The following is a 21,566-nucleotide window of genomic DNA, read 5'->3' as shown; positions in this document are numbered from 1 at the left end:
GAGGTACAAAGTGAAAAGACTCCCAGTTCCATGTGTTAGAGAGTGTGTATGTGTGAGCATTTCGTTCTGTGTGTAAAGCACAGTATATATTGTAATCAGTGGAAAGTATCACTCCCCTGCGGTTTTCTCATATATCCCCCCCTCTCGCTCTTTCTCATTCTCTCTCTCTCTCCTCTCTCTCAGCAGCATTCTGGCTGTGAAACCTGAGCCCGATGCCAAATATAACCTGACACAGTGAGTGGTCAAACGCTGGGACAGATGGGACACAGCAGGCTACTCTGGAGGCACCGCTCAAGTGGCCCTAGACCCACTCACAGTGCTCCCAGTCCCTGCACGACCGAAAAAGCTACTCTGCTGGAAGGAGACGCTTCTGACTTTCTCACACACAGATCATCTTAAGAGAAATCTGGAAACACTAGACTGGTACAATACCTTTGGACAAAAACTTGAAGGTAAGGCTGTTATTGACCATTTATGGTTGACAATATTAGTAGAATACCCTGGAGATGTTGTTTCCTGCATTTAATCAGCAACCACGAGATCCTTCGAACTTCCCACTGGTCACAGACGTCAATTCAACGTCTATTCCACATTGGTTAAAGGTAATTTCACATGACATGGAAACATCATTGATTTAACCAGTATGTGCCCAGTGGGTTGTGATCAGAAAGACGCTTAGAGAAAACTATAGATATGTATTTACTGTTAGTGTATGCGGGGATATTCACTTTGCGTTTGAGATCCAGTTAGTGTCAGAACTGCAAGGAAAATGTGGTTATTTTCACTCAATATTACCATTACATAAAAGTACTTTACAAAGTCAATAATAAGTAAGTAGTTATTGAACAGTGATAGCCTAATTTATGTACTCTGTTCTATTCTGTCATTGACAACATGTACAATGACCACTGGCAGTGGCCATTGACTTTTTGTCAATCAGTTTAAAATATTAAAAACATATTCTCCATTCATAATGTATCAATGTTGTATAGACTACTTATTTTCCACATGGAAAATAACAGGCTCTGAAGAGAATAGTGTCCCTTGTGTGCCTGACTTTGAATACATATGTGTGTATGTATCTGTGTGTCCTGTGTGAGCTCCTGTATGTGCTATACTGTAGTGTGTGTGTTTAAAGGGGATGTTTTTTTAGGATGGAATTGTACTGCTGCTGTGAAACTTAGCCCAAGTGGAATAAAAACAACAACAGCTGTTCTCCTGGACGCCATGGCAGGCAGAATGTCACACTTGTATATACCACACTGACACACAAACACACTCAGTTTTATACAGACGAGCCTATTGCATACAAGTCTGTACAGTACCATCATCTACAATGTAGCCATGGAGCTCACATGTAGATGTAGCCTACTGTATAACACACAGAGCCTTGCTTGAGATATTGATCACTGCCAGGGTTAGGTAGGTTACTTTCTAAATGTAATCCGTTACAGTTACTAGATACCTGTCCAAAATTGTAATCAGTAACGTAACTTTTGGATTACCCAAACTCAGTAACGTAATCTGATTACATTCAGTTACTTTTAGATTACTTTCCCCCTAAGAGGCATTAGAAGAAGACAAAAATGTATGTTACCAATTGAACAAAATCTTTTGCAAGATAAATCAATGTTAAAGTTTACGTATCTGGCCATATATGTATGTTACATTTGACTTTATGGGTTGGTTATGTAGGCTTCTTCTAACCCATCACTTTCTACTATATATAATAAGAAGATTAAATTACATATTTACATTAAAAATCAAAGTCTATCAGAATTCCAGTCATTCAAATAAATGTTATACCCTTTGATCTTCAAGAATAGGACTTGGAAATATGGAAGTGTAGATTATCCAAATTGTTTTACCTGAGCATAACCCCAAAACTAAGGACTTATTAGCCAGCCCTACTCTGTTGTTTGTGATTTTGTTTTCATGGAAGCCTGTAGAAATGTAACCACTCTCAGATTAATAGACAGAGCTATGGATACAAGGACTGACCATCCATGATATCAACATTATTGTTTTAACCATGTTATGAGGCTATACAGTGTTTGTTTACATTTACAATGTTTACACACATTGGATAAAAACAAGCTTATATTTTGGGTTCTTATGGAGTGTGACAGTTCAACTAAGCTCATTAGGCATTTATAAGTTATATTCTTCAAGAATCAATGGATATACAGTACCTGTCAAAAGTTTGGACACACCTACTCATTGAAGGGTTTTTCTTTATTTGTACTATTTTCTACATTGTAGAATAATAGTGAAGACATCATAACTTTGAAATGACACACATATATATATATTTTTTTTATATATTTGAGATTCTTCAAAGTAGCCACGCCTTGATGACAGCTTTGCACACTCTTGATATTCTCTCAATCAGCTATGAGGTAATCACCTGGAATGCATTTCAATTAACAGGTGTGCCTTGTTAAAAGTTCATTTGTGGAATTTCTTTCCTTCTTAATGTGTTTGAGCCAATCAGTTGTGTTGTGACAAGGTAGGGGTGGTATACAGAAGATAGCCCTATTTGGTAAAAGACCAAGTTCATATTATGGAAAGAACAGCTCAAATAAGCAAAGAGAAATGACAGTCCATCATTACTTTAAGACATGAAGGTCAGTGAATCCGGAAAACATCAAGAACTTTGAAAGTTTCTTCAAGTGCAGTCGCAAAAACCATCAAGAGCTATGATGAAACTGGCTCTCATGAGGACCAACACAAGAAAGGAAGACCCAGAGTTAACTTTGCTGCAGAGGATAAGTTAAAGAGAGTTACCAGCCTCAGAAATTGCAGCCCAAATATATGCTTCACTGAGTTCAAGTAACAGACACATCTCAACATCAACTGTTCAGAGGAGACTGTGTGAATCAGGCCTTCATGGTCGAATTGCTGCAAAGAAACCACTATTAAAGGACACCAATAAGAGGAAGATACTTTTTTGGGCCAAGAAACACGAGCAATGGACATTAGACCAGTGGAAATCTGTCCTTTGGTCTGATGAGTCCAAATTTAAAATTACTTGGTTCCAACTGCCATGTCTTTGTGAGACGCAGAGTAGGTGAACGGATGATCTCCGCATGTGTGGTGCCCACCATGAAGCAAGGAGGTGTGATGGTGTGAGGGTGCTTTGCTGGTGACACTGTCTGTGATTTATTTAGAATTCAAGGCACACTTAATCAGCATGGCTACCACAGCATTCTGCAGCAATACGCCATCCCATCTGGTTTGCCCTTAGTGGGACTATCATTTGTTTTTCAACAGGACAATGACCCAACACACATCCAGGCTATGTAAGGGCTATTTGACCAAGAAGGAGAGTGATGGAGTGCTGCATCAGATGACCTGGCCTCCACAATCACCCAACCTCAACCCAATTGAGATGGTTTGGGATGAGTTGAACCGCAGAGTGAAGTAACTCCTTCAAGACTGTTGGAAAAACATTCCTCATGAAGCTGGTTGAGACAATGCAAAGCTGCCATGAAGGCAAAGGGTGGCTACTTTGAAGAATCTAAAGTACTTTTTTGGTTACTACATGATTCCATGTGTTATTTCATAGTTTTGATGTCTTCACTATTATTTTACAATGTAGAAAATAGTGAAAATAAAGAAAACCCTTGAATGAGTAGGTGTGTCCGAACTTTGGACTGGTACTGTATATGTTAACTTTCGTAACTCTATGCTTGCAGTGAATTGTTGCAGAGAGACATAGATGGAAAAGAATAAGGAAGTGAGAGGAGAGTCAGGGAAATATACAGTTAGGGTGAGAATAGAGGGAGGGATGGTGACAAATGCCAGTCAAGTTCACTTTGACCTCCGGAAAGCCCTTTGTAAATACCCACCAGCTGTGCTGAAAGAATTCTAGCCTGAGTCATCACAACTGAGCAACTGTTGGTTTGTGAGGGAGTGTGGGTTTATTTTATTCAGATGACTATACTGTGGATGTGTGTATTGTTTATCATTAGTGTCTTACTGTATCTACAGTGTTAACTGAATGTAATGTTTGTGTGTGTGTGTGTTACAGGATGCAGGACGGGAGATGGAACCAGTCCCTCCCCCCCTCTCTGCGTATGAAGGATGGGGGTGGGGTTCTAGAAGGAGACAGGGGCGTGTTCTCGGAGGCTTCGTCTGATGGGGATCTGTACCTGGACTCTATGGCGGAGCTGGACGCTGGTGACGGGGACTTTCCAGACCTTACTGCCTTTCTCAGCCAAGACGAGATCAACCGCAGCCTGGACCTGGCCTGGGAGGCCTTCAGTGACGCAGAAGACTGGGTGGACCCTGTCTCCCCAATTCCCAAAACCCAGGAGCCGGCTCTCCACTACCACCCCTCCCTTGCCCCCTTCAATACCACAGAATACCTGACCAAAAGCCCCTGCTTCCCCCATCAGACAAAAGTCTCAGCCATGGACGACAGCCACTCAGTCAAAGTCACCTCCAGCCAGAGTGTCCACCTCAGCAGGCCCATACAGGCCACCTTCGAAGCCACGGCCTCGCCTGAGAAGTTTGTCTGTCACAAGAACATCACCCCAGTCTATAAACAGGACAAGCCCCGGCTGGTCCATGAGGGCTTGGAGCTGAATGAACGGGCTGCCTCAGCCACAGAGTTCTGCAGCCGTGCCGCCACCTTCATCGAGGAGCTGTCCTCCATCTTTAAAGGCTCCTCTCGGCTAGAGCAACAGGGGGAGGAAGACTCCTCCTCTCCCGACAGCGGGTACCTGTCTCCTAAGAGCCACCGGCTTGCCCCCCGGGGCTTTGCCTCTGTCCCTCCACAGCCTTTCATCCAACAGGTGGCGGTGCAGCAGGGACAGCCAGGTCTGGGTACCCAGCCAGCAAGCATGGTGGGCGTAACGGGTGTGACGGGTGTCCCTCCACTGAGTGTGACCGGGGTGCCAGTTGTCTCTGGTCTAATGAGTGTGAATGAGTTGATGGGAGAGCAGCAGCACAGTGGAGCCCAGTTGATGGGGGAGCAGCACAGTGGAGCTCAGTGTGTAGATGGAGACCTGTCGCTGCCACACTTCATCCAGAAGCTGAAGAGTCAGGAGGTGGCAGAGGGACACCCCATCAGACTGGAGTGCAGGGTGGCAGGAAACCCTCAGCCACTGGTCAGGTATGGAGACTGGTGCTTGGTGGAAGACTGCTTTGGTTGTGTTCATATTAGTGATGAGTGATATTAGAATGAGAGAGTTAACACCAGTGGTAGCGCAAAGAGGTGGTTTATTCATGCATGCATTATCCGTATGGTAAATATGACTGCTGAATTTGTTCTTTAACAACACTTACATTCGCTCATGCTTATTTATACGCTACTGTAGCCTCCTGAGTGGTGCAGCGGTCTAAGGCACTGCATCTCAGTGCTATCTGTGTCACTACAGATCTTGGTTAGATCTCAGGCTGTGTCACAGCCGGCCATGACCGGGAGACCCATGAGGCGGCACACAATTGTCCCAGCGTCGACCGGGTTAGGGGAGGGTTTGGCCGGCCAGGATGTCCTTGTCCCATCGCGTTCTAGCGACTCCTATGGAGGGCCGGGCACATACACGCTGACACGGTCGCCAGGTGTACAGTGTTTCCTCCGACACATTGGTGCGGCTGGCTTCTGGGTTAAGCGAGCATTGTGTCAAAGAAGCAGTGTGGCTTGGCTGGGTTGTGTTTCGGAGGAGGCACGGCTCTCGACCTTCGCCTCTCCCATGCAGCCATGGGACAAGATTGTAACTACCAATCGTGAAGAAAAAGGGGTGAAAAAAAATATATATATACAAAATCAAACATATGTATACGCTACTGTATATCTATTTATCCTTTAATTGAGATCTCCAATGTGTTGCCCATGTGATGCAGTGGGTAAAGATTAGAACGCTGGCATCCTTCCTTCCGTTACTGGAAAGTACAGTCACAGAAACTATATTTAGTCCTACAGTTCCAAGACAGTTGATCCTCTGGTTTGTCCCGACACCAATGTCCTTCCCCCCTAAGGGAAGTGGATCCCCAGGGTGGAGACTTTTGAAAAGATCCCCCTCTGGAAGACGGTCAATTGAAACACACGGCCTCCCCGTTTGGAGACAAACATGTGGTGACTTTGGAGTTTTATTCCGAGAGGATTTGGATGTATGGCGAAAAAGATCCAACTGAAACACTAACGCGCTCATACTCACATAGACTGATGTCAGCGGTATGACGCTCAGCCTTCGGTCAGAGATAGGGTTGCTGGCTGTGGGAGATTGGGGGAACGGGAGGAGGTAGGAGTTGAGAGCTGTTGGGTATCGAGAAAGCCTCCTTGGAAAACCTGCTGCGTGGTTGGGAGAGTTCCACTGTGTTTAACCATAGAGTAACCAATAAGCCTTGTGACCAGGTGCTAGTGGAGGCGCTGTCAGGTCAGGGAGTTTGTGCCTGGGCAGTCGTTCTGCTCCATTTGAAAATACAGCACCCTCTGGCTGTAGGGATTTGGATCAGTCCAAATACAGATGATGAGAGTCCTGGGGGCTGTGGTTCTGACATGGTTCTCTCCTCTGCTGGTGGGCTATAAGGGGCCTCTTCCTCGGCTGTATAAATAGTCTCCAGGCCAACAGGAGCCAGGAATGTAGTAAGCAATATCATTACACAGCGTTTTCCGTCACCACACTCTCCACATCTTCACCTCTCCACACCTTCTTGGGAAATATTAAGGATGTAGTGTAGTGTTGTTTACCACTAGGAAACAGGAGAAGGGAGACGGACATGGAGAGGGGGAGAGGGGAGAGGCTAATATAGACTGAGACTGGAATAGGACTAGGTCTCAGATCATTTTGGTTTGTTTTGTGTTGTCTTTGACCTATATGTAGTTTATTTGTGTCTGAATGTTGCTTGTATAATCAGTCTTTGATTGTGATTTTGATGTTTACAAGTCAGGAATTGTCTGAATTTTTGATATAAGACTGAGGTCTTGTTTACTCCAGTCTTGGGGATCCAGATAGAACATGGTTCACCCAGATGTTTTGTCACTTATCCTGCAGATAACGACTTTTGAGGCCTGTCCTGTTTTCTGTCTATTGACACTAGGTGGCACTGTGGTATTTATCATTCAGAAAGATGTTGCACAATGTCTTCAGTGTCCCCATTGGAATCTGCACTATACCAAGTGGCATCCCAGTAATAAATGAATATGTTGACAACATGTTGACATATATGTATAAGAACATCTACTGGTGTTAGTTTCACGTGCACTGAGAAATGTCAGGGGTTTTATATCATGTTTACATATCCTACATTACTCATCTTATATGTATATACTGTACTCTGTACCATCTCCTGCATCTTGACTATGCCGCTCAGCCATTGCTCATCCATATATTTATATGAACATATTCTTATTAATTCCTTTACACTTTGTGTGTATAAGGTAGTTGTTGTGAAATTGTTAGATCACTTGTTAGATATTACTGCACGGTCGGAACTAGAAGCACAAGCATTTCGCTACACTCGCATTAACATCTGCTAACCATGTGTTTGTGACCAATACAATTTGATTTGATTTGATTTTCCACCACAACATTCAGTCAACTGCTTCACTTGTGTTGTGTATGTTTTGTGTTCGCCAGGGAAATGGATGGTGTAGCAGAGTAAACTCTACGGGGTTAGAAGGCTGAGCTACAGCCTCTGACTGAGGCTTTCATGAACATACTTTTCTTGAAGTGTTCCCCTGCTCTTCATCCATCTCTCTCACCAGGACAGACACACAATAACAGTCAGACTCCCCCAGGGACTGTTTTGTGGTGGAAAGGGAACAGCTCTTCTCCTGGTCAGGACTATATGAGACAATGCTGTCAGGGAAATGTTGAGGACCAAAGATTCCATGTCAAATGAAGAACACTTCCCCTGAATCAATATTCTCAGTCCTGGGCTGGCCCTAGTTTTAATACACCATAACAAGTAATCTACCCTCTGCCTTATAATGCAACTACTCCTGACAATCCAACTGTAAGTAGCCTTGCACGAGCCGGAATGGCTCATAGGATCAGGAATATATCTGTAGCATGAGGCAGCTTGATGTACAAGTAAACCCCCTGAACAGGACGCTAGTCTATCTCCTTAATGCTGAGTGCCAAGCAGAGATGCATTGGGTCCCATTTTTACATTCTTTGGTATTACTCGGCCAGCCTCACAATCTCAGGGCGGACACTAACCACAAGGCCACTGAGAGGTTAGACGCATCGTCATTTGAGCTGTATGCTACAGGACCCCTTTACAATAGGGACAATCAATTCCAGGTGTGGAGAGACCTGCCATGTATGTAAACATTGGGTTTGGCATAGCAGACAGTGTATATCGCCCCCAGGACTTGTAGGTGCTGTATAGATTTATGCATGCCGGGTTTGCTTACACAGGCCAAGTGGGGTCTGCGTGTGTGTGTGTGTGTGTGTGTGTGAGGATTTTAAGGATGAAGATACCTCCGTGTGTGTGTGTGTCACATCCGTTCCCTGCAGTTGTACCCCAGGAGCTTGCAGGGGTTTTGGGAATTACCCTGTAATGTGATACCTAGGATGATTTACTGCTGTAAAGTACCGCAGGGATGCTTTGATTCACAATTTCAGGAACAGTAATCAACTGCTGCCTCCCCACCCAGGAGCAAACGGTCAAAACAATTTATCTAGATTTTACAGAATGGCCAACATTCCTAGCTTACATATCCCTTGCTATTTAATTGGAACATTTTAACAATGACCTATAAATGAACATCTTATGTGATGTATTTATTTGAGTTGCAGATTATCTCCCTGGAAGCCCTCCGTAAAAACTTGGCCGCAGAGATAAACTCAGTAATATGGCCATGGTTTATTATCTGTCATAACAAGGTTTTAGGAAGGGTCATGGGTCATGGCTCTAACTCCTTGGTCAAGCACATCAACCTGCCAATCTTATCAAATGAGATACCCCCCCCCCCCCCCTTATCGCTATATGGACACGTGATGTACGTACTGGATGTGTGGATGGATGTGGGTCTCCAAGATAATCATCATAGGACTGTTCACTACCCTGCAGCAAGCTTGTCTCAAAGGGCCATACTCACGCACACATGTATGTGTTTTCTATGTTTTCCAGAGGAGAACTATTATTTATCCTACCCTTTGTTCCTCATGACCCTCATTTCAATGGCTAATTGTCTCTATTGTGAGTGTGTTCTTATATACATGTGTGTGTGTGTGTGTGTGTGTGTGTGGTGTTGGTGTGTGTTTGTGTTTTTATCTTCCTTTACTTCCCACCAGTCTGTCTTTAATGGTTGCTCCCCATTTTAACAGTAATTTCCCCTGGGCAGGTGCTTTGATGGGGTTGCCAGGTCTTTGCAGGAGATCCCCTTCCTCACCTCTAAAAATGCCTTTTGCACATTCACTCTCAGGGTAACGAGTTGGTGATGCGGTAGTAGTGCCAACATTTCACATGCTCACTGGGACAGTCATTCCTGGTGGCTGGGCGCGGTCCCCCATGGTCGTGGGCGACTGCAGTTGTCTGTGTTCTTGGTGGGAGAGTCCTACGGTCCCCGAGCGCCTGGTATTTCTCAGTGTACATTTCGGCTCCTCAAACACACTGGTTTATACTGAGATAGAGGCCTGTTTGGCATCAGGGTAGTGTGTGTGTGTGTGTGTGTGTGCGTGTGCGTGTGCGCGTGCGCGCCTCCTCTAAAGGTCTGGTTATATTAGCAGCAGTGTTGTTTTTGGATACCTTTCCCAGAGAGAGGTGACTCCTTAACTGTATGTTCAGAAGAGTAGAAGAGAATCCATCTTTAATTGTTGTGTGTTGGATGTGCTATTTAAGGCTTCCCGTGTAATGTTCTTTCTTGTCATCACCATAACTGCTTGCCGTACAAAGCATTTTCTAAACTGTCCTTGGAGTAGAGAGTCGGTAGTGAGACGTAGAAGGAGACAGCTGTGGGGAAGAAGCCTTGGCTGCATGGGATAAACCAAACACACACACAACCCCAGAGGAAACTTGAGGAAGATGAGAAGCTAGAGAGGACTTTTGAGCTGAAATCCAAACAAGGCAGCGTTTCCAACACTGCTGGGAGCACACGCCATTCGCTACGCTGATGTTGGAATTTGTCATCAAATATAGGATTCTTGTTTAAATTAAACGTTCCCATTTTGTACAGACTATGTTTACTCACACATGCCTAAAAAAATGTTTTCCCACCTAGTAGAACAGGTGACTAAGCTATATATTTATTTAACCTTTATTTAACTAGGCAAGTTAGTTAAAGAACACATTGTTATTTACAATGACGGCTTACCAAAAGGCAAAAGGCCTCCTGCTGGGACGGGGGCCTGGGATTAAATATATATATGCAATATAAATATAGGACAAAACACACATCACAACAAGAGAGACAACACAACACTACACAAAGAGATACTTAAGACATTAACATAGCAAGGCAGCAACACATGACAACACAGCATGGTAGCAACACAACATAACAACAACAACATGGTAGCAACACAACATGGTAGCAGCACAAACCATGGTACAAACATTATTGGGCACAGACAACAGCACAAAGAGCAAGAAGGTAGAGACAGCAATTCATCACACAAAGCAGCCAGTACTGTAAGTAAGGGTGTCCGTGATTGAGTCTTTGAATGAAGAGATTGAGATAAAACTGTCCAGTTTCAGTGTTTGTTGCAGCTCGTTCCAGTCACTAGCTGCAGAAAACTGAAAAGAGGAGTGACCCAGAGATGTGTTTGCTTTGGGGACCTTTAACAGAATGTGACTGGCAGAAGGGGTGTTGTATGTGGAGGATGAGGGCTGCAGTTGGTATCTCAGATAGGGGGGGAGTGAGGCCTAAGAGGGTTTTTATAAATAAGCATCATCTAGTGGGTCTTGCGACGGGATGACCAGTTTACAGAGGAGAATAGAGTGCAGTAACGTGTCCTATAAGGAGCATTGGTGGCAAATCTGATGGCCGAATAGTAAAGAACATCTAGTCGCTCGAGAGCACCCTATTAATCTATAAATTATGTCTCCGTAATCTAGCATGGGTAGGATGGTCATCTGAATCAGGGTTAGTTTGGCAGCTGGGGTGAAAGAGGAGCGATTACGATAGAGGAACCCAAGTCTAGATTTAACTTTAGCCTGCAGCTTTGATATGTGCTGAGAGAAGGACAGTGCACTGTCTAGCCATACTCCCAAGTACTTGTATAAGGTAACTACACAAAATATAAGTATAAGACTGTATCATCTGCTGCCTGAGCTACAGTATCTTGTTGATGTAAATTGAGAAGAGCGTGGGGCCTAGGATCGAGCCTTGGGGTACTCCCTTGGTGACAGGCAGTGGCTGAGACAGCAGATTTTCTGACTTTATACACTGCACTCTTGAGGTGGCTGCCTTCCAAGCAAAGGGAACCTCCCCAGAAAGGAGAGACAGGTTAAAGAGGTTGGAGATCTGGTTGGCAATATGGTTGGCGATGATAGGGGCAGCAACCTTAGCCTTTTTTGGATAGGGGGCAGCATTTTCACTTTTGGATGAATAGCGTGCCCAGAGTGAACTGCTTCCTACTCTGTCCCAGATGCTAATATATGCATATTATTATTACTATTGGATAGAAAACACTCTGAAGTTTCTAAAACTGTTTGAATGATGTCTGTGAGTATAACAGAACTCATATGGCAGGTGAAAACCTGAGGAAAATCCAACCAGGAAGTGGGAAATCTGAGGTTTGTAGCTTTTTAAAGCTTGGCCTACCGAATAAACAGTGTCTATGGAGTCAAGTTGCACTTTCTACGGCTTCCACTAGATGTCAAACGTCTTTAGAAACTTGTTTCAGGCTTCTGCTATAAAGGAGGGGGGAATGGGAGCTGAATGAGTCAGTGGTCTGGCAGAATGTCTCAGGCTCGTGACGCGCGCTCCCGACAGATTTAGCTCTCGTTCCAGTGCTTTTCTTCAGACATAGGAATTATCCGGTTGGAACCTTATTGATGATTTATGTTAAAAATATCCTAAAGATTGATTCCATACATCGTTTGACTTGTTTCTACGACCTGTAACGGAACTTTTTGAGTTTTTGTCTGGATGAAGTGCTTCCACCTCATGAAGATGGATTACTGGGCTGAACACGCTAACAACAAGTGGTTATTTGGACATAAATGATGGACTTTATGGAACAAATCAGTCATTTAATGTCAAACTGGGATTCCTGGGAGTGCCTTCTGATGAAGATCATCAAAGGTAAGTTAATATTTATAGTGTTATTTCTAACTTCTGTTGACTCCAACATGGTGGATATTTCTTTGGCTGGATTGGGCTCTGAGCGCCATTCTCAGATTATGCTTTTTCCGTAAAGTTTTTTTGCGTTAAGGAGAAGTCTATCTTTAATTCTCTGAATAACACTTGTATCTTTTATCAATGTTTATTATGAGTATTTCTGCAAAATCAAAACATTACTGCACGTAACACGCCAATGTAAACTGAGATTTTTGGATATAAATATGCACATTATCGAACAAAACATATATGTATTGTGTAACATGATGTCCTATGAGTGTCATCGGATGAAGATCATCAAAAGTTAGTGATTCATTTTATCTATATTTCTGCTTTTTGTGACTCCTATCTTTGGCTGGAAAAATGTCTGTGTGTTTTTTTGACTTGGCTATGACCTAACATGTTGTGCTTTCGCTGTAAAGCATTTTTTAAATTGGACACGATGGGTAGATTAACAAGATGTTTATCTTTCATTTGCTGTATTGGACTTGTTAATGTGTGAAAGTTACATATTTCTAAAAAATACTTTTGAATTTCGTGCGCTGCCTTTTGAGCGGAATGTTGTCGAGGGGTTCCGCTAGCGGAACGCCTGCCCTAGAAAAGTTAAAGAAGAAAGGGTCTAAACCATCTGACCCAGATGTTTTTTTGGGGTCAAGTTTAAGGAGCTCCTTTAGCACCTCGGACTCAGTAACTGCCTGCAGGGAGAAACTTGTTGGCAGAGTGTGATGTTGCTGTACTAGTAAAGAGAGAGAGTGGAGAGAGAGGGGGGGCAAGGAGAAGTTGGCAGAGTGGGATGTTGCTGTACTAGTAAAGAGAGAGAGTGGAGAGAGAGGGGGGTAAAGGAGATGTTGGCAGAGTGTGATGTTGCTGTACTAGTAAAGAGAGAAGGTGTGGAGAGAGGGGGTAAAGGAGATGTTGGCAGAGTGTGATGTTGCTGTACTAGTAAAGAGAGAGAGTGGAGAGAGAGGGGGGGCAAGGAGATGTTGGCAGAATGTGATGTTGCTGTACTAGTAAAGAGAGAGTGAAGAGAGAGGGGGGTAATGGAGATGTTGGCAGACTGTGATGTTGCTGTACTAGTAAAGATAGAGAGTGGAGAGAGAGGGGGGGCAAGGAGATGTTGGCAGAGTGTGATGTTGCTGTACTAGTAAAGAGAGAGAGGGGGGGCAAGGAGATGTTGGCAGAATGTGATGTTGCTGTACTAGTAAAGAGAGAGAGTGGAGAGAGAGGGGGGTAAAGGAGATGTTGGCAGAGTGTGATGTTGCTGTACTAGTAAAGAGATACATTAGCTAGCTCTTCCTCTTTCTTTCCATTTAACAACAACCATAGCATGAGGTCATAGCATGAGGTCATAGCAGCCAGCTGACCCGACCCATTACTGACTCATGACGCAGTGGGACTGTAACACTGTTGCTGACTGTTTGGCCTATTTAAGCAGGGCCGTAATTTTTACATCCCCCTCATGGGCCCGTTTCATCTCCCTGGGAGGAGCGCGAGCTGGCATTTTCATACCTTTTGTTAGCGGTGAATGATGTCATATCATAGTTCTCAATAATGACAGAGCTCAAGATTCAAGGGTTGATCCTTACTGTATATGTGTGTGTAGTGGGGTCAGTAATGATAGAACAGGAGTTGAGGTTTGTGTGTGTGTGTGTGCATTGCTTCATACCTTCATGTAGAGTATGACTGCGTCAGCAGAGGGGACCTTTAAGTAAGGTGTTTGCAGGCAGTCTGGTGTTTGCAGGCAGTCTGGTGTTTGCAGGTAGTCTGGTGTTTGCAGGCAGTCTGGTGTTTGCAGGCAGTCTGGTGTTTGCAGGCAGATGCGAAAGAGTCCGTTTTGGCGTAACAGGTCGTTCTCACTATCCTGTGGGTTGAAGGATGTGTGTGTGTGTATGTGAATATGTGTGTTTGTAAATACATGAGTAGATGTGTGCTGGTAGTTAACACCATGCTGTTTGGGAATGTAGTGAGGTAAACGAGTAAGAGCAATTGTCAGTCAGTCCATATGATCATTAAAGGTTGTGGCGTCATTACTACCGCTTTTATACAGACGTACAATTCATTCGCTAATGTACAACACACATTGAACAGTGGGGCACACACACACACACACACACACACACACACACACACACACACACAGTAAGCTAACTCATCAGCAGTAAGGCCTTCAGATGAACACCTTCCACAGCTGTGCATCACCGGAGCTTTAACAGGCAGGAATGACGATGGGAGCCGTTGGTTCCCAGCCTCCCTCTTGGCCCCGGGCCCTGGCATCTGCTGGGCTGGAGACAGGGTGTGAAGTTTCTCCCCTGAAGGTGAGACTTTTCCAGCTCCGGTTCCAGTCTGGGAGCCTGGAGCATCAAGGACAGGGAGGGTCCTGCTGTGCTACGGCTCTTATCATCACACACAAACATCTACGCTAATCCTACATTCAGCTAGGAGAGGATTTTGTGAACAAGATGTTTTTGTTGTTGTTGTGCATATGATTGATTGTTTGAGTGCAGTAACAGCATTGCCTATAATTATAGGCCTACATCATTACCATACATGCTGTCTCTATGACTTAGTACATAGTGAATGGTTTGGTTTTGCTGATATTAAGGGCAATCTTGATGCCTGTGGTATAGTCAACTCAGGGTCAGTTCACAAAATGACTTACGCACCAAACCAGAGAGAGATTAAGTAGGAGTGAGGCGAGACAGGGGTAAAGAGAGAATGAAGAGGAGAGAGAGGGGGATTAACAGAGTTACACTTCTAGAAGTGCATTAGTTAGACATGATATGGAGAGTTAGGAGTAAAATACCAGATTTGATATTAAGTGTGTCTGTGGTCTGTGCCAGACAAAGGCAGCAGTTATGCGAGGCAGAAGGAGGGTAATGCTAGACTGCCTACAGACAGGAAAGGAGGACGAGGGACAGGACAGGACATAAATCTCCCACAGCTTCTTCAGATAATCTGAGTGCTCACTGTTCGTGTTCAGCTCTCAGGGTAAACACTCAGACACACACTTACACCCCCCCATCATCTGGAAACCCTGATCGCATCTCACCACACACTCACTGACATACACACACACTGACATACACACACACTGACATACACACACACACACACACACACACTCACTGACATACACACACACACACACACACACTCACTGACATACACACACACACACACTCACTGACATACACACACACACACTCACTGACATACACACACACTCACTGACATACACACACACACACACACACACTCACTGACATACACACACACACACACACTCACTGACACACACACACACACACACACTCACTGACATACACACACACACACACACACACACACACTCACTGACATACACACACACACACACTCACTGACATACACACACACACACACTCACTGACATACACACACACACACACTCACTGACATACACACACACACACACTCACTGACATATACACACACACACTCACTGACATATACACACACACACTCACTGACATACACACACACACACTCACTGACATACACACACACTCACTCACTGACATACACACACTCGTGTAGCTCAGCATTCATCAGCTCACATACATCCAAAGTAGCCCTAAAGCACACAGATAATACCTCAAGCAGATACAAAGTACACCTCCAACACGAAGCCACAAGCAGGCTTCCGGGAACACACTTGGTTATAGAACTCAGATAGATCTTATGAACTTGGATGAATGGAGACTTGGATCTGCTTGAATATGCCACATCCCCTATAATCTTATTTCAAACAGAAGAGTTTCAGTTCTGAGATCAGTTGTGTTGTGAGTCAGAGGTGCCCTGGGGACTGTTCTACAGCTGGGCCTGGCGCAGTACAGCACAGAGCTAGCCTACATTCCTGGGCTCACCTGCATAATGACTCCCTCCTGCCATTCATCATGCTTGATAAGGCACCACCATTAGATTCAGCTTACAGTAAGATGCCTTTTGATGTGTTATGTTTTGTACTGTTTGTCTTGGGTTGGATTCTTGTGTGGCTGCCAGGACCCTGTACTTGATGAAGGGCTTTATCCAATTATGTCTGATATTTAAAACAAAGGAATTCTTCATGGAATTACCGCGTGTAGACTGTTCTGCTGCCTGCCTGTGTGTGGGAGAGTTTGTAGGTTGATGGTTTGTAAACGGTGTGCATGAGGGTGTATGTTTTTACCAGGTGTGGGAAATGGAAAATATTTTCCTATCATTTATTTCTGAACAGAATCAAAATAAAGTTCTGAAATGGTTCAAACCTCCCAAAAAGTAACTTTTTAAACCTCTGAAATCTTTTTTACATTTATTTTTTACATTTACATTTACTGTAGCTCAACATTAAATTACTTCACCAATGGATAGAGCAACTTGCTACGGAGCGGGCAAACTATGTACATACATGCATTGGACAGACAAGTGTAGTGTAGGGTGTGACTGAAATGTTGCGGGTGAGGAGAGCACTGAACATGAAGCTCTGGGCATCTTGTTGTTATGACATGCATTACCTGAATTAGGCCGATAGAATTATACCTACGGAGGAGCGGCTTCTACGAAGGAACTTTGAATGTCTTTGAACTTCTGAGAGTTGGCTTAACTGACGGTGGACCAGAGCTAGCCCTTGATCATGACTCTCAGTTCCATTACATTACTCATAATGCCACCTGGAGTTTAAGAGCTAGACCAGAGCTAGACCAGAGCTAGACCAGAGCTAGACCAGAACTAGCTAGCTAACAAGCTTGTGTGTGCAGAGTGGCACCAGAATAACAATAAAAACACATCTTACCTTTTTGTCGTTAATAAATTCAACGTGAAACGTGATAACGATAGTATTTTTTAACTAGCATGGAAAACGTTAATCCAAGTTAATCCAAAATGAAGTTCTCTAATTAAAAATCTCTAATTTCTGAATCACACCTGTAAGATCAGTAGCTACTGTAGACTATGCTTTAGAGGAAGGGGGAGGGGCACTTAGCCTACACACACACACTGGCAGGCAGATACTGGAATAAGTTTGAGTGACTAAGGGCTTTGCATAGGAACTTTGTTGCATTTTTGTGGGACTGAAAAGAACATTTGAAATGTAACAGAATGTTATTGACTAGGGATGCACGATATATCAGTGAACATATTGAAATCGGCTGATATTAGTTAAAAATGCCAGCATCGGCATCGGCCCGATGTCTAGTTTAACGCTGATGTGCAAAACCAATGTCAAAGCTGGCGTGCATACCTATATGACGTAATGATGCCACTCAAAATGTTGCACGACACAGGCAACACAGCATTCCTAACCTAGCCCACAATGTCTGCTGTGTGGATCGAGCACTCAACAAGTCCAACAGTCATTTGAAAGAGGAAGAAAATTTCAGCGAGACAACTCGGAGGCGAAATCCATTGCCCTTGACAATCAACCGTTCTCTGTTGTGGGTGATGTTGGCTTTTACCGACTGGTCGAGCACCGGTACACACTACCAAGTGCGCTATTTTTCAGATGTTGCCCCACTGTAGTTACACAATAATAGCGTCACTGCTATTAGCTTCACGACTGACATTTGGACCAGCGATATCAGCCCCATGAGCATGCCGAGTCTGACAGCAGTGGGTCGACGAGGATTTTGTACTGAGGAAAGCCGTATTGCATGCTCATGAATGTGCTGGTTCTCATACCGCTGCTGCCATTTCAATGGCATTTGAGAACATGTTTGAAACTCGGAAACATGAACACACTAGCTAGCTCCATTCGAACAACTGACTTGAGAAATAAGCTCATCAACTGTGCCTAGAGAAGATGTGATACCCTCTGTCATGGCATTGAAATGCCCGATCAACAAAACTGCCGACACAGGTTGTGAATAAGCAATTCTGTGGCATTCTCTCTTTAGTGTGTCGCCACCATGCTCGATGCTAGGTACGAGGATCGCTACTTTGATTACACACACACAGCTTGACAAGATGGAAACGGACACAGTGATAGTGCGCACCGAGGAAGAGAGGCCAGGGACAGACAGAGCTGAAACTTCACTGCTTGACATTTATGATGAAATCCTGGTTGAGAATGAAACGACTGAACAAATGAACAATGAAACAGCACAGCAAGTAAGTGAAAGAAATAGGTTTTGATTATGTTTTACTGGTAACGGGGACATACGTAAATGGCAACAAAATAACTTTTTGCTTAGTGTGGTATGGTTTGTGTTTGTAACCTTTATTTAACTAGGCAAAGTCAGTTAAGAACAAATTCTTATTTAGAATGACGGCCTACCCCAGCCTGGATTCAAACCAGGGACTGTAGTGATGCTGTCACGAATGTCGTCAGGGAAATGACCGGACTGTAACGAGTGTCGTCGTCGGATGAGGAGGAATCGGACCAAAGCGCAGCGTGGTAAGTGTTCATGACTTTTATTAAACAGAACACTGAAACAAAAATGACAAAGAGAATAAACGAAACCGAAACAGTCCTGTCAGGTGCAAAACAGAAAACAACTACCCACAAAACATAGGAGGGAAAACGCTACCTAAGTATGGTTCCCAATCAGAGAGAACAATAGTCAGCTGTCCCTGATTGAGAACCATACCCGGCAAAACAAAGAAATACAAAACATAGAAAAAAGAACATAGAATGCCCACCCAAATCACACCCTGACCAAACCAAAATAGAGACATAAAAAGCTCTCATAGGCCAGGGCGTGACACGGACCAAGGTGCAGCGTGGTGAGCATACATTTCTTTTTATTATGAATGTCGCCAACAAAAAACAAGAAACAACCAAAACGAACGTGAAGCTTACTAGGGCTATATAGGCCACTAACAAAGTCAACTACCCATAACTAAGGTGGAAAAAGTGTCTACCTAAGTATGATTACCAATCATAGACAATGATAGACGGCTGTCCCTGATTGAGAACCATACCCGGCCAAAACATAGAAACAGAAAACATAGAAATAAAGAAACTAGAATACCAACCCTAGTCACACCCTGGCTTAACCAAAATAGAGAATAAAAGCCTCTCTATGGCCAGGGCGTGACAGATGCCTCTTGCACTGTGTGGCTTAGACTACTGCGTGTGTGTGTGTGTGTGTGTGTGTGTGTGTGTGTGTGTGTGTGTGTGTGTATTTAACTGTACTAGAATGCTTATAAGGCCGCTAACATTTAAAATACCGTTTATTGGTATCGTTTTTTGGGGGGCAAGAAAAATATTAGATATCGGTATCGGCCAAAAATGTAATATCAGTGCATCACTATTATTAACCAGTTCCCATGCTTTTAAAATAATGGTTCTGCTCCAGAACAATATAGATCACTTTCGTTCCCGGGTTTGGTTCTGTTCCTCAAAAAATGTCATTCTTTTACAGTTTTCGGTTCTGTTCCCTGAACCGGTTCCAACCCCTGGTTTTTACTAAATATTGCAATTAGACTTATATACGTTATAGATCAAAACATTTGTGTGAACTGTTGGAATCATTGAAATAGAATGATTTACAGTATACAGTACCAGTCAAAAGTTTGGACACACCTAGTCATTCAACGGTTTTCTTTATTTTTACTATTTTCTACATTGTAAAATAATAGTGAAGATATCAAAGCTATGAAATAACACATATGGAATCATGTAGTAACAGAGAAAGTGTTAAAAAAAAAAATCAAAAAATCAGAATAGAGTTTATATTTTAGATTCTTCAAAGTAGCCACTGTTTGCCTTGATGACAGATTTGCACACTCTTGACATTTTCTCAACAAGCTTCACCTGGAATGCTTTTCCAACAGTCTTGAAAGGCTTCCCACATATGCTGAGCACTTGTTGGCTGCTTTTCCTTCACTTTGCAGTCCAATTCATCCCACACCATCTCAATTTAGTTGAGGTCAGGGGATTGTGGAAGCCAGGCCATCTGATGCAGCACTCCATCACTCTCCTTCTTGGTCAAATTGCCCTTACACAGCCTGGAGGTGAGTTGGGTCATTGACCTGTTGAAAAACAAATGATAATACCACTAAGCCCAAACCAGATGGGATGGCGTATTGCTGCAGAATGCTGTGGTAGCCATGCTGGTTAAGTGTGCCTTGAATTCTAAGCGTCACCAGCAAAGTGTCACCAGCAAGTGTCACCAGCAAAAGCACCCCCACACCATCACACCTCCTCCTTCATGTTTCACGGTGGAAACCACACATGCGGAGATCATCCATTCACCTACTTTGCGTCTCACAAAGACACGGCGGTTGGTACCAAAAATCTGGAATCATCAGGCTAAAGGACAGATTTCCACCGGTCTAATGTCCATTTCTTTTTGCTCCTCAAAAAGATACTGGAGTGGTTCGGTTGGGTTTCAACATAAAAATGATGTCCTAGCCATGTCTGAATCCTGGCTTAGGAAGGCCACTAAAAATTCGGAAATATCCATCCCCAATTACAACATTTTCCGTCAAGATAGAACTGCTAAAGGGGGTGGTGTTGCAATCTACTGTAGAGAGCCTGCAGAGTTCTGTCCTACTATCCAGGTCTATGCCCAAACAGTTCGAGCTACTACTTTTAAAAATCCATCTCTCCAGAAATAAGTCTCTCACTGTTGTCGCTTGTTATAGACCCCCCTCAGCTCCCCAGCTGTGCCCTGGACACCATATGTGAATTGATTGCCCCCTATTTATCTTCATAGTTCTTAATGTTAAGTGACCTAAAATGGGATATGCTTAACACCCCGGCCGTCCTACAATCTAAGCTAGATGCTCTCAATCTCACACAAATGATCAAGGAACCTACCAGGTACAACCCCAAATCCATAAACATGAGCACCCTCATAGATATCATCCTGACCAACTTGCCCTCTAAATAGACCTCTGCTGTTTTCAACCAGGATCTCAGCCATCACTGCCTCCGTTATGGGTCCGTGGTCAAACGACCACCCCTTATTACTGGCAAACGCTTCCTAAAACACTTCTGCGAGCAGGCCTTTCTAATCGACCTGGCCCGGGGATCCTGGAAGAATATTGAAAAAAGTGCCTTTCTGACCATCTTAAATAAGCATGCCGCTTTCAAAAAAATTTGAACTAAGAACATATATAGCCCTTGGTTCACTCCAGACCTGACTACCCTTGACCAGCACAAAAACATCCTGTGGCGCGCTGCACTAGTTTCAAATAGTCCCCGCGATATGCAACTTTTCAGGGAAGTCAGGAACCAATATACACAGTCAGTTAGGAAAGCAAAGGCTAGCTTTTTCAAACAGAAATTTGCATCATGCAGCACTAACTCCGTAAGGTTTTGGGACACTGTAAAGTCCATGGAGAATAAGAGCACCTCTTCTCA

The 21,566-nt window shown here is 43.8% G+C and overlaps 1 protein-coding gene across 15 annotated transcripts in view; it reads left to right on the top strand.

The window, feature by feature from the left end:
- The first annotated feature begins 242 nt into the window (after positions 1 to 242).
- LOC139406685 (palladin-like) overlaps positions 243 to 21,566 on the top strand; it is a 135,533-nt gene continuing 114,209 nt past the window's right edge. For 13 of the 15 annotated variants that reach the window (XM_071149572.1, XM_071149574.1, XM_071149566.1 and 10 more), the window contains exons 1-2: positions 243 to 452; positions 4,034 to 5,119. In XM_071149572.1, coding sequence (XP_071005673.1) covers positions 4,035 to 5,119 — 1,085 coding nt within the window. In that variant the 5' untranslated portion in view covers positions 243 to 452; position 4,034. Of the gene's footprint in view, positions 603 to 4,033; positions 5,120 to 21,566 lie in introns of all 15 variants that reach the window. The other 2 variants (XM_071149571.1, XM_071149562.1) reach the window with 2 other exon arrangements.

This window comes from Oncorhynchus clarkii, chromosome 4, assembly GCF_045791955.1.
Source record: "Oncorhynchus clarkii lewisi isolate Uvic-CL-2024 chromosome 4, UVic_Ocla_1.0, whole genome shotgun sequence".
Classification (NCBI taxonomy): domain Eukaryota; kingdom Metazoa; phylum Chordata; class Actinopteri; order Salmoniformes; family Salmonidae; genus Oncorhynchus; species Oncorhynchus clarkii.
The sequence above is the reverse complement of the archived record's forward strand: the minus strand, read 5'-3'. Positions and strand labels throughout refer to the sequence as shown.